This window comes from Tachyglossus aculeatus, chromosome 5 (assembly GCF_015852505.1).
Source record: "Tachyglossus aculeatus isolate mTacAcu1 chromosome 5, mTacAcu1.pri, whole genome shotgun sequence".
Classification (NCBI taxonomy): Eukaryota; Metazoa; Chordata; class Mammalia; order Monotremata; family Tachyglossidae; genus Tachyglossus; species Tachyglossus aculeatus.
This window is the reverse complement of record NC_052070.1, coordinates 73149632-73172154: the sequence shown is the minus strand read 5'-3', so window position 1 is coordinate 73172154 and position 22523 is coordinate 73149632. Positions and strand designations below refer to the sequence as shown.

General features: G+C 39.0%; 1 protein-coding gene across 6 annotated transcripts in view; it reads right to left on the bottom strand.

Annotated features, from left to right (window-relative positions):
* NEO1 (neogenin 1) overlaps positions 1–22523 on the bottom strand; it is a 166437-nt gene that overhangs the window by 80516 nt on the left and 63398 nt on the right. For all 6 annotated transcript variants that reach the window (XM_038746154.1, XM_038746158.1, XM_038746155.1 and 3 more), the window contains exons 5-6: positions 11774–11928; positions 10832–10952 (exon numbers count right to left, since the gene is read on the bottom strand). In XM_038746154.1, coding sequence (XP_038602082.1) covers positions 10832–10952; positions 11774–11928 — 276 coding nt within the window. The remainder of the gene's footprint in view (positions 1–10831; positions 10953–11773; positions 11929–22523) is intronic.

The window sequence follows — 22523 nt, the reverse complement described above, 5'->3', positions numbered from 1 at the left end:
GGAATTGGTAGTCAGTTCTTACTAAGTGTTATTCGACAGTGAGGGGCTTTCTGCCTTTTGCGATGTTTAAACACTGCTCTTGATGATTTCTGGTTATTAAGATATTCTAAAACAAAAAAAATTAGATCTAGTGAACTTAGCTACTTGTCTATGGGTAAATGAATCCGTTCGGTTCAAAACTGTTTATTGCTCCTTTTATTTTCTATGGAATATCAGTCAATTGATGGCATTTATTGAGTGCTTTCTATGTGCAGAACACAGAGTTGGTAAACGTACTCCCTGCCCACAATAAGCTCGCAGTCCAGAGGGGGAATATCACTGCTTTTCCTTTTAGCTGCAAATCAACTTAATTAGGTAAATATCAGTTACCTCATCTATAAATTGAGATTAAAACTCGAGCCACGTGTGGGACATGTGTTGTAACCTGGTTAATATATGTCTTCCCCACCACTTAGTACAGCACTTGGCACAGAGTAAGTGCTTAACAAATACCATTAAAAAATAAAAATGTGAGAGCCTGTGCAAATTAAAGCACTACTAAAGGGGAAAGTAGGGAAAAAAACCCAAAAGATAAAGGCTAAATGCTTTTCAAATTCTTTACGAAAAATTGGCAGCTCATTAACTCTGAAACTTGTAGTTATAATCCCAGATTCCTAAAATTTAAGGTTACAACATGGGACCGAGCAATAAAATAAAGTGCTTTGAAATAGAATTTACTACAATGGCTAATCCCATTGCCAAAACTCAGTCTCTAAAAGGAACTCTACAAGAATTGGGCAAGAGTGAAGAATAAACGAACATCTCCAAGGATGCACTAGAACGGAGCTTTTTCAAGTATGCTATAAAAAAATACCCTGGAAAAATGTACTTTAATCTTAGCTTCATTTCCGCTTCATTAAATTTTATTATTTGGAGTCTGACTACAACCACCAGGCAGATTTCTGCTACATTTTTTTAAGAACCCAAGTTGATGACTGGGATTGGGGAAAACATCTTTTATAATAATAATGATAACTACGTTACTTATTAAGCGCTTAACTATGTGGCAGGCTTGTATTCAGCTGGGGTGAATACAAGCAGATCACGTTGGACACAGTCCCTGTCCAATATGGGGCTCACAGTCTCAGTCCTCAATTTACAGATGAGGTAATTGAGGCCCAGAGAAGTGAAGTGACTTGCCCAGTCACCCAGCACACAAGTGGCGGAGCTGGGATTAGTTCTTGTTTATTTAAAAAAACAAACAGCTACAGAAAAACCTGTCAATAGAGTTGAAATAGTGGTAGTGTTATTATTCTGAAACCATATATGGCAAACAAAAATAATCTAATACATTTTACTTTAAAAATCTTTTCAGCAAACCATAATCTGATGATTTTAGCCAAGTCCTTGATGTTGGAACCTCGTAAAATTCCAAATAGCCCAAATGTGAAAAAACATTCCAGTTCCATTACTTTAGCCATAGGAAAATCTTCTGTAAAAGTAGCCAGATTGTAAATCAACCTTTTATTCTTCTTTCCAAATGGCACTCTGCCGATTATGACATTATTGTATAATTTAACAACTTTATAAATAGCAACCAATTAAAAGATTCACACATGTAAAATTCCTTCTGGTATTCTACAACATGAATTCTCTTTCCATAATGAAAGACCTGGACCAAATAAAAAAAAATTATGTTAATCTCTAAATCCACATTCTGGTTGAAATAAAATACCCTTTTGTAGGAGTCTCATGTAATTAATGTCTTGAAAAATTATTCCTGGAGCCTGAGAGCAGGCCTACAGTTTATGTGGTTCTACAGCTTTTGGCCTGAAGAAACATCCCAAAATTAGAAATTTTGTTTGAAGAAAAATCTTGTTATGCATCAACTAGAACTGATCCATTTCCCTATAGTACTCCTAATTCTCAAGAGAAGGCAAACAGAAGAAAGAGCATTTATACTACAACTCTTGTGTAACAATGATAAATAAGCAAGGATTTTTTTCTCTCTGTCAGAGGTAAACTACTGTGAAAACACACCATACACTTGGCTGGAAAATAGCACCACCGTCTTTAGGGAGTATTTTGAAAGTCACAGACGCAGTTTTAATCTTTTATAAACTGTGAATTATACCTATTAAAGTTTTCAACATTCAGATGGCAGAAAAATGAAGCAATGGGCAACATAAGCAATGCTAGGAGCCACATGCCAACTACTCTGATGCTGTTTTCCCACACGGCTTTAAATTGATAAAAGGAGAAGAAACGTTAAGAAAATATTTATTTGAATGCTGAGAAAGCAAACCAATCTTCATTTTTGATGTTATTAAACTGGATAACTGGTTTTTCAGAGAGCAACTGAATTTTTATATTTCTTGCAGGGCAAATTTTATACAGACTTCATGCTAACTGGACTAACGTAGTAAAATTATTCTAAATATATATTGTTTTATTTGAGGTCAAAGTCACATAAATGGAGTAATCCCCACTCCTCAAGAATCTCCAGGGGTTGCCCATCCACTTGTCATCCGAAATTCCTCATCATCAGTTATAAAAAAAATTATGGTGTTAAGAGCTTACTATGTGCCAAGCACTGTTCTAAGCACTGGGATAGATACAAGGTAATCAGGTTGTTCCACGTGGGGCTCAGTCTTAATCCCCATTTTAGAGATGAGGTAACTGACGCACAGAGAAGTTGAGTGGCTTGCCCAAGGTCACACAGCAGACAAGTGGCGAGCTGGGATTAAAATCCACATCCTCTGACTCCCAACCCCGTGCTCTTTCCATTAAGCCACGTTGCTTCTCAGTTATAAAGCACAACTCTCCCATTCCTACCTTACCCTAGTGATCTCCTACTACAGTCCAGACCACACAATTCTCTAGACTGCAACTCACTGTGGGCAGGGAATATGTTTTATATTTATATTGTACTATCCCAAGCACTTAGTACAATGCTCTGCACACAGTAAATGCTCAATAAATACCACTGATTGATAATCTCATCCTGACCACAACAGCATTTGGGGATTTATTTGCTCACGGTACATTGCAATCGTTTAATTATAAAATGACTTGTAAGCTCCTTGAGGTTAGGGATCATGTTTACTAATTCTATTGTATTTTCCCAAGCAGTAAGTGCTAAGCATAAAATAGACACAATAAATATTACTGACTAACTGAAATACTGATGTTCAGCTGTCAAGTCCTAGGTGATGATGAGGGCTATTTTAGTAAAATTTTCATCAAATGAAAAGAAATATTTGCCACCTGGAGCATTAATTTTAATAAAATTTGGTACTGCTTAACAGCATACATACTTACCATTTTATTTTAATAGCTCTCCAACATGCACTGTTCAAATTACATACACTGTGGCTATTAAGGTACTTTTTCTTTTCCTAGTATGTTCTTAAAATAGATGAATTTAAGAAACATATGTGATAATTACTCTGAAGTTCTTTTCTACTTGTTACAGTTAACTCAATTACTCAGGGGTTGATTTTAATTTGAGTGCACTTTTCCTCTTCATTGTTCTGGCTATTTGGCTTTTCTCCTGGTCTCTCTGGGTGCTTGATTTCTAGCAATTTCACTTTTAGCACCTTTGCCAAAAAGTGGCCAGTAAAATCGTCATTGTCTTTCAAAAGCAGTTTATTTTGCTACTTGTACCAGCTCTGCTAATAAGTCTGGGGCAGGGGAAAAGGAAAAGAGGAAATCAAAAGAAGTGACTAAAGTGAGATTTTTGGATTATCTTGGCTTTCAATTATCCTTGCTCCTCCTAACCCTCCTCTCAGGAGACTGTATGTCAACATCCAAAAGCAAGATCAGTATACTCCTGACTCACTAAAAAAGCCTTGAGGCAGTCACTAGTGAAATCCAAAGTTGTTCAAACAAAAGAAGTGGACTTTAAAGGCCAAGAAGCAGCATGGCTCAGTGGATAGAGCACAGGCCTACGAGTTCAAAGGACCTGGATTCTAATCCTAGCTTTGCCAGTTGTCTGCTGTGTGACCTTGGGCAAGTCATTTAACTTCCCTGTGCCCCAGTTTTCTCATCTAAAAACTGGGGATTAAGACTGTGAGCCCCATGTGGGAAATGTCCTGTGTCCAACTTGAGTAAATTCTACCTACCCCCTTTGAATCGACAACTTATAGCATGAGAGTTTGCATACGCTGCTGATGAAGCTTAGAGCTATGACATATAGGGTTACTCATAATGGAAAGGTCTAAGCCAAAGTGTCAAAGTCGATTCACCTGTGCTGGAAAGCAGTGGCATGGAAAAGAATCAAAAGTGGATGATCAAGTGATTGAAATGTTGATCAGAGAGAATGGCAGAGACTCAAATATTTCACTGCGCAGAAGAAAGCAATGGTAAACCACTTCTGAATCTTTACCAAGAAAACTCTATGGATACCCACACTGAATGACTTTATGACAGAAGAAGGAACATTCTGGAGAAGGAATAATAATAATATTAATGATGGTATTTGTTAAGCGCTTACTATGTGCTGAGCACTGTTCTAAGCGCTGGGGTAGCTACAAAGTTAACAGGTTGTCCCACGTATGGCTCAGAGTCTTCTACCCCATTTTACAGATGAGGGAACTGAGGCACAGAGAAGTGAAGTGACTTGCCCAAAATCACACAGCTTGCAAGTGGTGGGGCCAAGATTCAAACCCATGACCTCTGACTCCCAAGCCCATGCTCTTTCCACTAAGCCACGCTGCTTTTCATTAACCATTGAGTCACTATGGATCGAATGCAATTTGATGGCATTTGAAGAAGAAAACCACCCCAGAATTTAGTTCAGTGTCTGGCACACAGAAAGCAATTAAGAAATACCATAGAAAAGAGCAAATACCAGACGGTAGGACTTTGGGGCACAATGCAATGCTTCAACTTCCAGATGTTCTATTCTACAACATGGATTTTCTTTCAAAACGTTCAAAGTACTTTCCTATACATGTTCATCATTTTAGGGTTTTTTTCTTTTTTAAAAAAAGTGCAGGTTTAGAAAAAAAAATTCTAAATATCCAGTTGACAGTGGCCAGACATAACTTATGTTTCAGAAAAACTTGAAAAGAAAAAAATTTTAGATGAGTGTACTTAGAGAGGCAACCTTCATATTTCTCACAATTGCTCTCTTCCATTCTCTTTCCAATTTGGTTATGATTTTCTTAAAATGGTATCTGTTCACCACTTACTATGTGTCATGCACTGTACTAAGCACTAGGGTAGATAAAAATTAATCATGTTGGACACAGTCTTAATCCCCATTTTACAGGTGAGGTAACTGAGGTCCAGAGAAGCCAAATGACTTGCCCAAGGTCACATGGCAGATAAGTGGCAGAGCTAGTATTACAGCCCAGATCCTCTGATCACAATCCCACGCTTTTCCCACTAAGCCATGCTGCTTCTCTAACTTTCTCTATTGTTCTTGTGTCCAAAATGTTTTTCTAGATTTTTTAAGTCCCTCTCCACTTTTATGTTCTCTTTTTTCCTCTCCTCACTATTCTTATCATCAGATATTCATTTTTGTTGACATCGGATCTCAGATTCCCCATAGTTATATATCTGAAGGAGTAATCCATATCCTCTTCGCTATCATGATATCATTCTTATAAAACACAATTGGCTCAGCATACAAATTTACTCCCCTTTATAGCCTATGTATTTTTCCGGTCAACTGTGCAGTGTATTTTCATAATAGGAGGCCTACTGCCAATGTATACAGTCCATCTACTCATTAGAGGAATGCTAATCACACTTCTATTGGCATTCATAGCCATACGAGCATGGCATAGTGGATAGAGCACAGGCCTGGAGGTCAAAGGTCACAGTTTCTAATCCTCGCTCTGCCACATATCTGCTGTGTGACCTTGGGTAAGTCACTTAACTTCTCTGTGCCTCAGTTACCTCATCCGTATAAAATGGGGATTAAGAGTGTATTGCCCAATGTGGGACAGGGACTGTGTCCAACCGTTACAATAGTTGTAATAAAAATAATAACAACAATAATAATAATTGTAATAAATAACAGTTGTAATACCCCAGCACTTAGAGCAGTTCTTGGCCCATAATAAGCGCTTAACAAGTACCATTATTATTATTATTATTAACTTGGATGGTCACTCATTATTTTAAACAATAATTTACTCCTTTTCCTACCAAATGCTTTCTTTAGATTACAGACCATCTGTTATAGGATCACTCCCTTTCTTCAGGAAAATGTGTGTTTTTCTCTCAAGCAGGTATTTCGGGTTTCAAATCCTCAATTTTCCCTTCTATAAATTACAGTCAAAAGGGGAAAGAGAAACTCCAAAGTCTTCTTCCATTCCTTCACTTTCCTGACACATTCTCATTGCTATCTAGGGTAGACACAGCTTTACTTTGGGCCTGCTCATCACTTTTACATATTGTCTCCTTTTTAAACCAACTTCTCAGTTTTTCAATCTACCACTCATCTTTTTAGCATTTACTAAGTGCCTTGGTTTCCCATCCTGATTTAGTTGCAGAGAAGCAGCGTGGCTCAGTGGACAGAGCCAGGAGTCTGGCTTTGGAGTCAGAGGTCATGGGTTCAAATCCCGGCTCTGCCAATTGTTAGCTGTGTGACTTTGGGCAAGTCATTTAACTTCTCTGTGCCTCAGTTACCTCATCTGTAAAATGGGGATTAAGACTGTGAGCCTCCTGTGGGACAACCTGATCACCTTGTAACTTCCCCAGTGCTTAAAACAGTGCTTTGCACATAGTAAGCGCTTAATAAATGCCATTATTATTATATATTACTTTGCCTTCACCTGCTCCAAAATGCCACCTTTATATACCTTTTGCTTTACCCATCACATCCCAATGAGGGGTCTCTTTATTGGTGCAATAACCACATACAACTTCTTTCCTACATCTTTCGAAATGTAATTGCCACCTGTAATATACAATGATGTAAAACTATGTTTCCACAAAATATCTTTTAGAATTTAAAGGATGTTTAGTCCTCACAGGCAAAATCTGTCTCACTGCCTTTTCTGATACTTAAGTTTTGTCTCTCTTTGAACACAAATTGGCCACATAGTGAATAAAGTTTCCCATGTCCTGAAATGGCTATTCCCATTCTGTAATTTGTTTGAGAGGGGATGTTTCAGCTTCAATTTCACATGTAGATAATTCAACATTACATCCTATAACTCTGAAAATCAAAAACTTTAAAAGTTGGACTCAAAATTCTGCTAATTTGACTGCACATGTGATTGCTTACTCCTTTCAATATCTGAAACAATAACTGTACCAAACATTTTTCAAAAACAGAAAAAAATGACATTTTGCAATCATAATTATGTTTCACACATGTCCTTTTGAAAGATTACTAGATCTAATATGATTATTGATAGCCTCAAAAAATGTCAGTGATACAAATGTCTGAATTAAATAAACACTCAAGGAACTACTGAGCCAAATCTTCTGGCAATTCACTTCTGCTAGTTACTACAAACCACGGAAAAATTAATGACATTTGGGGCATGATTTAAGGTAACACAAAAAGTCTCACACCACCACTAACTTTTTCACTCTAGTTTAAAAATATTCCACTAATGATCATTTCCTGTTCTCCAGCCAACTTTCAATCCGCAAAGCCAATTATTCATTTATTCCACAACTTCTGTCATTCAGCATTAACCTTAGATATTGCATGGAATTTTTTGACAAATATTTTCTGTAAATCAAAGTTATGCAATGTTCAGAATGTCTCTCTTATCTATTTTAGCCATAACAGCCTCAAAGGTGTTTAATGAGCTAGCGAAGTATGAACTTCCTTTACTAAAAACATGTTGATTATAAACCTCACCCACACATCAGGCTTCAAATGCTCTAATATAACTGACGTGAACAGCACAAGATGAAGAACAACTCTTGTTTTTTTCCATATTCTGTAAATGTTAATTTGGAAAGAGAGTTATTGGAAGAAAGACCAAAGAAAATAGCTTAATGGATAAATCAATTTTTCCTATCTTTCTTGCTACCCTTTACTTATTACTATATAATATTAAAGACGATGACATACAGCACTTAACGTGACCAAGCACTGCAATAAGCCCTGGGGTATGATACAAGATCAGGTTCCACATGGGACTCACAGTCTAAGTAGGAGAGAGAACAGGTGTTGAAATAAAAACCATGTTCTTAGAGAATGAGACAAATACAGTTCTATAATTATAGGAGGGGGCCTTTTTTTGGATAGCTACTACCACTTGCTCTGTTTTATCTTGACTATCAATCAGTGGTATTTGAGTGGTTACTTTGTGCAGAGCACTGTTCTAAGCATTTGCGAAAGTATAATGCAATAGAGCTGATAGTAACAGCATTTATTAAGTTCTTACTGTGTGCAAAACACTGTACTAAGCGTTGAAAAAGAGTGCATAGGTGGGAATTGGACATGTCTGCCCATATGGAGCTTACGATCTAAAGGAGGAGAAGGCTGTGATTTCTCAGTTCTCCCCTTTACTCCCTCCAAGACGTGTGCAGTTTAGAAGCAAGGACTTAAATAAAACCATGGGAAAACAGACAAGGTGAAGGTCACTAATGTTTTCATGGTCCTGCTAATGACCCTCAAGCCATGATTGGGAACACTTGGAAGTATACAATCACATACACAGATGTATACTCTTCTGAAACACTTTCAAACTGACAGAATCACTATTAAGTCAGTTTGGAATTCAAAGGATTTAAGAAAAAATATATACAATTCATGTTAGAATGAGTGCTATTTTATATTTCTGATTCTCAATTTTAAATGCTCAATGCCTCACACTATATAGCTTTGTATAATCTATGTATAGCACCCACCATAACAAACAACCCTCGGGAATGGTGCCAAAAATGTAAGTGCTTTCAAAAGACACTTTATAAAAAATTACCTATACAAGTATTAAAGCTAACTTTTAGTACTAAAAAGAGAGACATTCATTTGGGATACAAAGACTAACTGATGTATTCACACTGTTTCTCAGGGTGAGAGGTCAATTATTTTTTTATGTTAGGCTCTTGAATTCTTGGATGTTTTGTTAAACTATAATGTGAATATCTCACTTTACCAGCCTTAGGGCACAATAATAATAATGATCAATACTAACTGTGGTAATTGCTAAGCATTTACTATGTGTCAAGGACACTACTAAATGCTTGGATTATCAGTTCACAGCGAAACCCTGTCCCTCATGGGGCTCAAAGTCAAAGTATGAGGGAGAGCAGACATTTGAATTTCTATTTCACAGACTATGAAACAGAGTGACAGATAAATTAAGTGACTTGCCAAAGGTCACACACAGCAGACAAGTAGTAGTGGTGGGATTAGAACCCAGGTCCTCTGACACCCCAGCCCACACTCTTTCCACAGGCCATGCTTCATCCTTCCAGACACTAATAGTTAGAGTTTTTATACACAGCATCAAAAGTCAGTTATTCAACTACACTACTTAAAGAACACAAATCAGAGACAAGATGTTAGTATGAAAATTGGTTTGCGATAGGAAAACAGAATTAAAATATTGTAGTAGACTTTTCTGGGACTTGGAGTTACTAACTAGATCCCACACAAAACAAGCATTAACCAAATGACATTTTAAACTATCCTTTAATAAAATATACTAATGCTTGGTAAATCATATGCTCTAGAACATGAATTCAATACCTACTTTCAAAGTTGTATATATACAACTTTTCCTTTCTGAACAGAAATTACTACTACTTATTTACTCCTAATGCTAGTCCCATTTTCAATCACACAGCCTCGATGCTCTCTCAAAGCTATACCTATGGTTCAGAACAGCTTATTTTTAAAAAGGCTAACAACTACTCCTTTATTTGGTGACAAGGTGACAGGAAATAATAAGTTTATCACCAGAAAAACAGTTTCGTACTTATTGATAGGGTTGATATTTAATGATTGTGGCACTATTACCTGCCAACTTTTATACTAATCTTTCAGCTATCTACCAGGCTGAAACAAAGGATGTGACTGATTACGGGGAAAGGTTATCAAAGGCAGACTAGGTACTCCTTTACTTCCTTGACACTGTGGGAGAATCTATGAAATTTATGATATGATCAATCCTAGAAATGAGAATAATCACTGATATGAAGCGAAATTCAATTCCAGAATTTTGCTTTGCTTTTTGTCAAGTTTTTCTAGTATATCCTATATGATAACAAAGAATTATGTAGCCTCTGGGAAGGAAGAGAGGAAAAGTTCTTACTGCACTGGCTGTACAGGCAAATCTAGATGGCTAGGTGACAATAATTTTAATAATCCCCAAACAGCTATCTGGTAATAAACTAAAATGGATAAAACAGGCACTACATGCTTAAGTGGAAAAAATGAGGGTAATGTTATTGATTCTTATGACTAGTACAGGCTGACATTTATCTTGTACTACAATGAAAAATGCCTTTATCATTTCACTGTAGTATTGATAAAAATCATTTTAAGAAATACTAATAGGGAGGAATAGATTTTTAAGACAAAAGAGTACAATCTGAAAAATTCAGCTGCATAAGACTACAGGACTACTCATTTTCTTTCTTTTACTCACAATCCATTTCTTCCCAGCTGTACTAATTTTTTAACTGTAGCATAATAGTTTGTATTTAAAGTTGCTATTGAATTTTACATTAATAGTCCACTTTAAAAAGTCCAATGACTCCAAATCACTAGTCCACTCCAAATAAATGATAACGTATTCATTCCCAGGAAGGCAAGATATAGAGAAATGGTCTTGGGACAACTGAGTGAGATTAATGACCATCTTTCATGAAGAGATAGTCTCCAGTGCTACCCATCTTTCGTCTCATTATGCCAGGTTACCCTTACCGTGATCAAGTATTATCAGTTGGGCTCCAGCCTGGGCATTTCCAACATCATTTTCAGCAATGCACTGATAGAATCCTTCATCGGATTTCACCAGACCCAAAACCTGCAGGTTATGTTCCTTCTGTGGGGGGAGGAAGGAAATATAAATAACGCATTAGGAATAAGCAAACATGAGGTTATCTACACTGCATTACATAACTATTAAAGAACACTGACAAGGAAATTGTGCAGGAGGAAAAAAGCATTTCAGACGTCAGCACATTAACAACATATGCAAAGAAGCAGAAGCACTTCAGTTATGTTCAATAGTCCCATCTTAAATCCTGCATAAGTGGGGGGAAGTAATGTCACCTCACCAGTTTTTGCTCCCACAAAGAATAAACCTTTACTATTATGTGACTCTAGCTGACGTACTGATTGACCCTCAAGTAAGACAATGTGTGTTGTCAAAGAATGTCTTTTACATTCTAATTTCTAATAAGTCCCAAATGATTGTCCCTCATATTCAGGATACACTTTTGTGCTAGATTTTAAAAGTGATTTATGAGTGCTTGTAGTTGGGAAAGACCATTATTGAAATGGTGCTTTTCATTTAGTTTAATTTATTTCCCTGTAACATTCTGCACTATGGACTGCTGTGTAATTGAAATACTAACTATATTTGCTCTGGAAAAAAATTCATTTCCTATGTGGCAGTTTCATTGTACAAAATTTCAGGAATCCTTTTTTTTGCTACTTCCTGTCAAGAAAATATGAATCTATTGATTATTCAGCAATTAAAGCTTTCAGGAACTATATTTCTCCCAGAACAAATAAATCCTTCTTGGCCTCTAGCTGTAATAACTGGATAAACTAGATTTATCACGATTCATTGCAAAAACGCCTATCTTTCTAGGCACACAAGGACAGGCACCAGTGCCATAGCTTGAAATAGAAACGTACCACAATCTTGAAGTAATCACTGGGAATCACCATCTCCCCATTCTTGACCCATTTTACAGTTGGAGTTGGCTTCCCATTCACTTCACATTCGAATAAAATATCCATGGACTCATGGGCATATATGTTAGTAGGCCTCTTCAGGAATTCCGGTGGAACTTCGGAGAAGAAAATAGGGAACAAAGATAGTAAATTAAAAAATAACAGTAAACACTTGCCTTGCATTTGGAATGATTAATTTTAGGCAGAAATGAAAAACAAGCAAAAAGTTAAACTGTTGACATTTCAGCACAATGCTAAAAAACCTTAACAATGTATTCAGTTTTTCAAATAAAACCGGTGGTTACAAGTCGAGGGGGAGGACAAATAAAGAACAAAAGACTATCAGGCAAAACACAAAATCAAGTTCTAAAAATTCCCCTTTTCACTCCACATTTTTCTGTTGCTCCAAATTCCACAAATACCTTTAACTACATACTCCTTCCCAGAATCCTGGAACCACTAGCTATTCCTGGCTCTGTCAATCATCAGTTGTTTTTATTGAGCATCTACTCTTATACAGCGCTACACAATACACACTGGGAAAAGTACACGAGAGTTACTAGATAATGGTTCCTGCCCTCCAAGAACTTACATTCTAGCAGGGGAGACAAACACTAAAAGGAACGCCTCTAAGAAGAGATGTGATTTCAAGAGGGTTCTGAAGATGGAAGTATGTGATCTGGTGGATTTGAAGAGGGAAGGAGCTCAAAGCAGAGAGGACATGGACAGAAAGTTGACAGAGGGAGAGAAAAGAACACAGTAAGATGCAGCATGTCTTTAAAAGACTGAGTGCAACCTAATATTAAGTCTCAAAGATACACTGGTATTGGTAATAGTAAGTTCTCATTCTGGTTAATGGGTTTGTTTCCGGTTAAAATTAAAAAGTATCTAATTGCACAAACACAGTTTAGAATACACCTTTTGCCCCAGAATATGACTACTTCTATTAAAGGTTTAAAATCCCATGAGCAATATACGTTACAAATTCATAGCTATTTGAAGGCTATGGAGGAGTCTTTATTAAGACATACTTTTTAGCTACACAAAAGAGAAGGTAAATTCTACTGTTGTCCTATGAAAAATGAAAAAAGCTATAAATCAGCTTGTTTTTACTTGCCCTGGCAGTCTGGAATGCTAAATTTTCAGGGAAACTCAAAACCAGTGATTTGTTTCCTTATTTTTGTCATTGTGTCTAAAAAGATAAATATGTACAGGGCAGCAGAGTTTCGGCAAACATCCTATATATTTGATTAGATAAAGGGATTTTGTTCAGTTTCAGTAAGGGGAAGAAACACCAGAACACATTACATATCCTCTAAATGCAAATTCTTTTTTCTTCAAGACTCTTTGTGTGTCAATTTTTATGGCTACTTGGAGATGGCTAGTCCTCAGAACATTAACTGCAGTTCCAGATTGGAAATGGAAGCAACCAAAGTCCATTAAAAAATGATACCACTCAGCTTGAAGTAATCAGACTGAAATACATTCATTCCCCTTTGTGTTTGTTAAATACTTACTGATAACATATTGCCTTGTCAAGTTTAAATATTAAAAAAGCTCTAATTTTTTTTCATGACTGAACTATGCAAATGTGTGCCTAACCATGACCTCATATGTTACATAAGCACAAACATCTTTGTCCTCTAAGCTGTCAACATCTGCCCTGGTGGTTATAATAAATCTGGTGTAATGGAAGTCTGTCTCAAAGGTGAGGCAATACATTTTACCTTCTTACAGGTCACTAACATGCTAAAAGGAGCCATTTATTTTATGGCCCTGAGAGCTGCGATTTCTCTAGGCCAACCACAAATATTTCCCAACAGAACCTGATGATATATCAACTTCTGGCACCAGCTGATTAAAAATTAGGTAGGAATATAATGATCATGTATTTTCTTCTGCAAATACAAAGCAGTAAGTCTGCAGGGCTAGGCAGTGTGTGCTGGTACAAATATCATGTAATTCTGGTTGCAGAACCAATTGTGAAAAATCCCTCAGGAGTATTTATGTTTTTATGAAAATACATTAGTTACTATGACCCATTCACTATCACTTCCAGTATTAGGAGGTAAATGTGTACTGATAAAATTCCTTCCAGTCGAGAGGACCTAATGATTTTGTTTTAACGGGAATGGATTGTGGATGTCAAGTAGCAATGCAGCTTCACTGTCTGAACAAACAGAAAGATATTGTGATATCAGGCATGTTAATGATAATAAAATCTTTGAACTGGTTACTGCAAATAATACAAGGTGGACCAATTGTACAAAGCACATGTACACTGATTTTTGTTGTAGCAATGCATCCCAATTTTCTATTTCCTGTCAGCCAAAATGGAGCAATCGATCAATCATATTTATTGAGGGCTTACTATGTGCAGAACACTGTACTAAGCACTTGGAAGATTATAATACAACAGAGTAGGTAGATACGATCCTTGCTCACAATGATCCTGCAGACTAGAGAGGGAGATGGAAATTAATATAAACAAATTAAGGACATGTGCATAAGTGCTGTGGGGCTGGGGGTGGGTGGGTGAATAAATATTGCAAAATCCAATTCCTTGATTTTTAATGAAAGAAGATATACAAAGCTTCAGTAAAATCTGGACAAAATGTCCGGGTATGCTCAATGCAACATTTTCATATGCTTTGCTCTTTTAATGGACTTATTTCCCCTACTACCATTATTGTAATCCTGAATTATCAACAATAATATTGCCAATCACAGCTAGTTTTAAGGAACTTAAAATGCTAAAATCCAAGCCAGAATTTCTCAAAAAAATGAATCACTTCTTGTTAATTTGAGATAGTGAGTAGGACAATCATGGAAGGACCAACCAGCTTTTAATCACTGTCTTTGATAAGCCACCTTGAAAATCAAACGACATAATGAAACCTCCAACTCCGTCAGTTCATAATCTTTGTGGTAATGTTCATCACAGCAAAGCTTCACTGGATGGGAGAGGGAAGAACTGGCAGCAGAATACCTATGCTTCAGCTTGTGGAGAACAGAAAAGGGGCTCCTGGAAAACAGGCATTCTTAAAGGCATTATGAAGGGCAGTCTTAAATAATATGGCACAGCACCAGATTGTTAGAGAACAGCATTGGGTGTGTGGCAATTAGGAAAAAGGTTGCTCTTCTGAAGTGGTAATTTCAGAAAGGCTGGGAGGCAGAGAGGCACACTGTGAACAGTGGCAGTATACGGGTGTGGCAACAGATAATTCATTCAATCATATTTATTGAGTGCTTACTGTGTGCAGAGCACGATACTCAAAGAGAGGAATGGACTGTTGATCACACATGGCTCTTATCAGTTGATATGAACAGAATGTACTGTCACTAGCATTATGTTTGAAAATGAAGAGATATTTGTGTGTGCCCATGCGCTAGGTAATCCCTGAGGTGAAGATTGGCTACGGAGAACAAAGCAGGTACTGGGTAGTGGATTGAACCAAGTCCTTGGGGAAAATACAGCATCAGACTGAAGCTCCTCTAGGGCAAGGACTATGTATTGTACTTCCTCAAACTCACAGTATTCTTCATTCAGTAGAATATTGATTACTTGATTGCAACACAAGCCAAAGATTTGTTCCCTGCCCATATAGAGCTCAAAACCTAATACGGGAGATAGACATAAAAAGACATAAAAAAAAAATTGACATTGAGTAGCAGGGCATTATGAAAGGAGTAGAAGAAATGTGCCAGGATAAAACTATAAGAATAAATCAGAATAATTAAATGTTTAGCCATATAAGCATAAATATGGAGTCGGGATGTAAATATCTAAGGTTTAGGGGTTGGCTACTGAATTGACTCTACTTGGGTCTTGTGAGTTAACTGGGGAAGGCTTATTAGAGAAGGTGGGATTTTGGAAGGCTATCTGTAAAACCTTGCTGAAAACTTCCCAAGTACTTCCTCTCTCTTCTTCCAAAGATAGGTGAAGAAAAAGAAGACGATAAAGGACGGTTGGTACATATATAGTAAAAAATTGGAAATTCCAAAATGACAGCATAAAATTACAGCAATTGTTATCAGTGGATTTTAAGTTCTACTTTAAGGAAAAAATGGCTTCTAGTAAACAGGAATTTTCACTATAGGGCAAAATTATGCTGTAAACAATTTCTAATTAAAAAGATGTTCAATTAATCACTTACTTTTCTTCCTAATGAACTAAAAAGTAATGACTTTCAAATGTTCTTACAGTTTAACTACTTTAGTGCTTAGCATTCCACCAATTGGATACATTAGTGCAGATGTTTGTGGTAAAGAAGTTAAATTGATAACCAAAGAGCAAATGAGCCAATTATCATACAAAATAAGATTTGTAATGGAAGATTATATGTTTTCCTACCAAAGACAATTAAAACTTCAAACAGTCCTGGAAGCTCAGCTTTTTCTCCCCAATCCCTCAATATCATTACCACAGTAAGAACCATTTTAATTGCTAAATGCTTAAGCAGCACCTTACATGTAAAATGTATTACACTGGCAAAATAACTTTTTCTTGGGGCTCTATTTAATTCCACCACCCTAATGTAAGCTATTAGGGAATACACTTTTAATGCTGAAAAACAGCCACCTATCTCCAAAATAGTCTAGTAACAGTGTAACAGCAGTGCTTCATTATTTCCTTTCCAAATTACAGCCTAAGTAGCCTTCCTTGGCATAATCAGAATCCTTTCTCTTTGGGGGAGGAGAAGGAGATACTCTAAAGAATTATTACCGAAGATACTTCAAGCCTACAGACATGGAAAGAAAGCAGAAATACCTTCTTGAAGTTATTCTCAACATTTCTGCTTTAAGCACATTCTTGGATATTTGCAATGCCCAAATGTGGGATTTAAATAATAGTGATAATAATAATAATGGCATTTTTAAGCACTTACTGTGTGCCAGGCACTATACTAAGTGCTGGCACTGTACTAAGTACTGAAGACTTCATACCCTTCATATATGTTGTCCTTAAGTATTTTCAAGTCAGTCACACACACTGTCTTAATCCATCTGTGCAGAGTTCTGTATTAAGCATGTGGGACAATACAATAAAAAGAACTCATTCATTCATTCAATCGTATTTACTGAGTGCTAAGTGCTTGGGAGAGTACAACAATAAACAGACTTGGTAGACATGTTCCCTGCCCACAGTGAGTTTACAGTTTAGAGGGGGAAAGAGACACTGATATAAATAATCTATGGTGGAAAATTTATAGGTGTAAGTGCTGTGGGGCTGAGGGTGGGATAAATGCCATATGCCCAAATATAACAAATCCAAATGCCTTAACTGATAAAGCAAAATGGTTTAACAACTCCCAACAACTCCTAAAGGAATTTCCCTTATTGATAATGACATTTCTTCCACCTCCAAGTCCAAATAAGTTTACTATATTGTATTTACTAGACTCTAAACTATAAGCTCTTTGTGGGCAGGGAATGTGCCTGTTTATTGTTATACAGTACTCTCCCAAGCACCTAGTATGGTGCTCTGCACGCAGTAAGCACACAATAAGACTGAATGATTGTTTTTTAAGACCCAGGTTATGCTGAAATAAGATATCAGGAAGTGCTTAGTACAGTGCTCTGCACACAGTAAATGCTCAGTAAATACCACCAATTGATTAATAATGCAGCACATAATAATAATAATAATGATGACATTTGTTAAGCGCTTACTATGTGCAAAGCACTGTTCTAAGTGCTGGGGAGGGTACAAGGTGATCAGGTTGTCCCACGGGGGGCTCACAGTCTAAATCCCCGTTTTACAGATGAGGGAACTGAGGCCCAGAGAAGTGAAGTGACTTGCCCAAGGTCACACAGCTGACTATTGGCGGAGCCGGGATTTGAACCCATGACCTCTGACTCCCAAGCCCATGCTCTTTCCATTGAGCCACACTGCTTCTCTCCCTCCAGGGAGAGGAAGCACATCCCTCCAGGGTGTGAACTACTTGTGGGCAGGGAACATGACTATAAACTCTACTGTATTATTCTCTCCCAGGAATCCTAGTAGAGTGATCAGCACCCGGTAAATCCTTAATGGGTACCACTGAATGATTGACCCTCGGGCTGAGGACAACTGAGTCTTCTTTCCTATCTGGAATTTATTTTTAAACAGTATTTGTTAAATGCTTACCATACGGCAGGCACTGTACTAAGCACTGGAGTAGACACAATCCAATTAGTTTGGACAAATCCTTGTTCCACATGGGGCTCACAGTCTTAATGGCCATTTAACAGATGAGCTAACAGGCACAGATAAGTTAAGTGATTTGTCCAAGGTCACAGAGCAGGTAAGTGGTGGAGCCGGGATTAGGCCAAGGGTTCTCCGTCTCCCAGGCCCGTGCCCTTTCCATTAGGCCACACTGCTTAGGGTTGAGTACACTTTTTGGATCTCAGCCTTGGGTCAGAAATGAGGTACAGACACTTCCTTCTGGACTCACACTGAGTAATGGATTACTTTTAGTATGCCCCTTGGTTCAACAACCAGTTCTGGCTGTTGAGAGGTGAGTCTTCTGGGTCACATTTCTGAATTAGGCACAGAGGTACCTTTGACTACAGGACTGGGTAAACCCCAAGAAACCTTCAGCTCAACAGAACCAGACGACGATAATCAGAGGACAGTGTAAAAATTGCCTGGCATCCATTCGAAGGCCCTGGCAAGGTTTTGCTGAAATTTTTTCTAACAACCAGCAAGTAGGTCATATAAAAACTCACAGAAATTAGTACTTTCCTACCAAAATCAAGAAATATACAACAGTTCGATTGGCGGGATTAAGAAGCCAGCAAAGGCACAGATCAAGTAAAGTATTTCTGATCGCCTTCATTTTTATGTGACACAAATGCTCTCAATTTAAAATATTATTTGTGTGTTATGAATGATCTACAAAGCCATCAATCATTGGTGTTTATTGTGCGCTTCACTGTCTGCAGAGCACTGTACTAAGCACTTGGGAAAATACAAGAGTTGGTTGACATGATCCCTGCCCACATGGAGCTTTCAGTCTAGATGGGGAGACAGAATTTAGACAAATTCTAGATATGGAAAAATACAGAATATTACGATATGTACGTAGGTGCTGTGGGCCTGGGGTGAATATCAAAGTGCTCAAGAGCTACCTAGTCAAGTGCACAAGTGATGCAAAGGGGAGGGTGAGTTGGAGGATAGTAATCAGGATATATCGCACCCTTTGTTGATTTGTTTTACAATGGAAAATCATCTGAATGCCCAAAATGTAGAAATTAATTTTACCCAGGCCCTGACTATACATTTTCAGGGTAATATTTATAAATTTCTAAAGGTGAACTAGACATTCTTCTCTCCAGTTGACATTCAGCTTCATGTTTCTCCACACCCCTTTTCCCTTCCTAGTGTTTCTTGTTTCTTTGGCCTAGAAGGGAAGTGTAGAGTAGTGGACTATTTTTAAAAACTGTTTTCAAAGTGAAATATTTTTTAAAGGATGAAAGGAGAGATTAATTCTCAATGACAAGAATCTTCCAAATACAAATGGTTATATACACTGAGAAAGACAGGATCTCACTGATTAAGAAGTCATACACCATCAAGCCCATCTAAAATTTTTAGTGATCTCACTATATCGCTGCTTCTGGGAAAATTGTTGAGCTTTAAGATACCAAGACAACCATGTATTTTGTCATCTCCAGAGGACATGGATTCTAATCCCAGCTCTGTCAACTGCTTGCTGTGTGACCCTGGGCAAGTCACTTAACTTATTTGTGCCTCAGTTATCTCATCTGTAAAACAGGGATTAAATCCTCCTCCCTTCAATTTAGACTTGTGAGCCCCATGTGAGACAGGGACTGTGTCCAACTGGATAAACTTATATCTACCCCAAGGCTGAGATCCATTCATTCATTCATTCATTCAATCGTATTTATTGAGCGCTTACTGTGTGCAGAGCACTATACTAAGCGCTTGGGGAGTACAAGTTGGCAACCTACAGAGATGATCCCTACCCAACAGTGGGCTCACTGTCTAGAAGGGGGAGACAGACGACAAAACAAAACATATTAACAAAATAAAATAAATAGAATAGTAAATATGTACAAGTAAAATAGAGTAATAAATATGTACAAATATATATACAGGTGCTGTGGGGAGGGGAAGGAGGTAGGGTGGGGGGATGGGGGGGAGGAGGAGGAGAGGAAGGATGGGGCTCAGTCTGGGAAGGCCTCCTGGAGGAGGTGAGCTCTCAGTAGGGCCTTGAAGGGAGGAAGAGAGCTAGCTTGGCGGATGTGTGGAGGGAGGGCATTCCAGGCCAGGGGGAGGACATGGGCCAGAGGTCGATGGCGGAACCGGCGAGAATGAGGCACAGTGAAGAGGTTAGCGGCAGAGGAGCGGAGAGTGTGGGCTGGACTGTAGAAGGAAAGAAGGGAGGTGAGGTAGGAGGGGGCGAGGTGATGGAGAGCCTTGAAGCCGAGGGTGAGGAGTTTCTGCCTGATGCCTAGGTTGATTGGTAGCCACTGGAGATTTTTGAGGGGAATAACATGCCCAGAGCGTTTCTGCACAAAGATGATCCAGGCAGCAGCGTGAAGTAGACTGAAGTAGGGAAAGACAGGAGGATGGGAGATCAGAGAGGAGGCTGATGTGGTAATCCAGTAGGGATAGGATGAGAGATTTAACCAGCAGGGTAGTGGTTTGGATGGAGAGGAAAGGGCGAATCTTGGCAATGTTGCGGAGCTGAGACCGGCAGGTTTTGGTTACGGATTGGATGTGAGGGGTGAACGAGAGAGCGGAGTCGAGGATGACACCAAGTTTGTGGGCTTGTGAGACGGGAAGGATGGTAGTGCCGTCAACAGTGATGGGAAAGTCAGGGAGAGGGCAGGGTTTGGGAGGGAAGATAAGGAGTTCAGTCTTGGACATTGTTTTAGGTGGTGGGCAGACATCCAGATGGAGATGTCTTGAAGGCAGGAAGAGACACGAGCCTGAAGGGAGGGAGAGAGAGCAGGAGCAGAGATGTAGATTTGGGTGTCATCAGCGTAGTTGCTAGTTGAAGCCGTTGGAGCGAATGAGTTCACCAAGAGAGTGAGTGTAGATGGATAATAGAAGGGGACCAAGAACTGACCCTTGAGGAACCCCTACAGTAAGGGGATGGGAAGGGGAGGAGGAGCCCGCAAAAGAGACTGAGAATGAATGGGCAGAGAGATAAGAGGAGAACCAGGAGAGGACAGAGTCTGTGAAGCCAAGGTTGGATAGCATGTTGAGGAGAAGGGGGTGGTCCACAGTGTTGAAGGCAGCTGAGAGGTAGAGGAGGATTAGGATAAAGTATGAGCCGTTGGATTTGGCAAGCAGGAGGTCATTGGTGACCTTTGAGAGGGCAGTTTCCGTGGAATGTAGGGGACGGAAGCCAGATTGGAGGGGGTCGAGGAGAGAGTTGGCGTTGAGGAATTCGAGGCAGCACGTGTAGATGAGTCGTTCAAGGAGTTTGGAAAGGAATGGTAGGAGGGAGATAGGACAATAACTAGAAGGTGAGGTGGGGTCAAGAGAGGGGTTTTTAGGATGGGCGAGACGTGGGCATGTTTGAAGGCAGAGGGGAAAGAACCAGTGGAGAGTGAGCGGTTGAAGATGGAAGTTAAGGAGGGGAGGAGGGACGGAGTGAGAGATTTCATAAGATGAGAGGGAATGGGGTCAGAAGCACAGGTGGCCGGAGTAGCACTTGAGAGGAAGGAGGAGATCTCATCTGAGGATACTGCTGGGAAGGATGGGAGAGTAGCGGAGAGGGTTGAGAGCTGGGGGGTTGGAAAAGCGGGAGGAGTGACTTTGGGGAGCTCAGACCTGATGGATTTAATTTTATTAATGAAGTAGGAGGCCAGATCATTGGGGGTGAGGGAATGAGGAGCGGGAGGAACAGGGGGCCTGAAAAGGGAGTTAAATGTATGGAAGAGCTAACGGGGATGATGAGCATGGGTGTCAATAAGGGAGGAGAAATAGTTTTGCCTGGCAGAGGAGAGGGCAGAGTTAAGGCAGGAAAGGATAAACTTGAAGTGAACGAGGTTGGCATGGTGCTTAGACTTTCGCCAGCAGCGTTCAGCAGCTCGAGCATAACAGTGAAGGAGGAGGACAGTGGCAGTGATCCAGGGCTGTGGGTTAGTGGTACGAGGGCGGCGAAGGGTGTCCTCATCCCTAAGCAGCATAGCCTAAAGAGCATGGGCTTGAGAGTCAGAGGACCTGGAACTTAATCCCAGCTCCGCCATTTACCTGCTGTTTGACCTTGGGCAAGTCACCTAACTTCTCTGTGTCTGTTACCTCATCTGTAAAATGGGCATTAAGACTGTGAGTTCCATGTGGGACACAGAATTGTCCAACTTGATCAGTTTGTATCTACCGTAGTACTTAGTACAATGCCTGCCACATAGTAAAAATCTCTGAACCCCCAAACTAGTGCTTTAACTCAATAATAATAATAATGGCATTTGTTAAGCGCTTACTATGTGCAAAGCACTGTATCTGGGGAGGATACAAGGTGATCAGGTTGTCCCACGGGGGGCTCACAGTCTTAATCCCTATTTTATGGATGAGGTAACTGAGACACAGAGAAGTTAAGTGACTTGCCCAAAGTCACAAAGCTGACAAGCAGCAAAACTGGGATTTGAACCCATGAACTTGGACTCCCAAGCATGTGCTCTTTCCACTGAATTCCACTTAATTCTCCATTTGTTGGATAATAATCAAAAGGGTAATGCTCACTCTCATAAA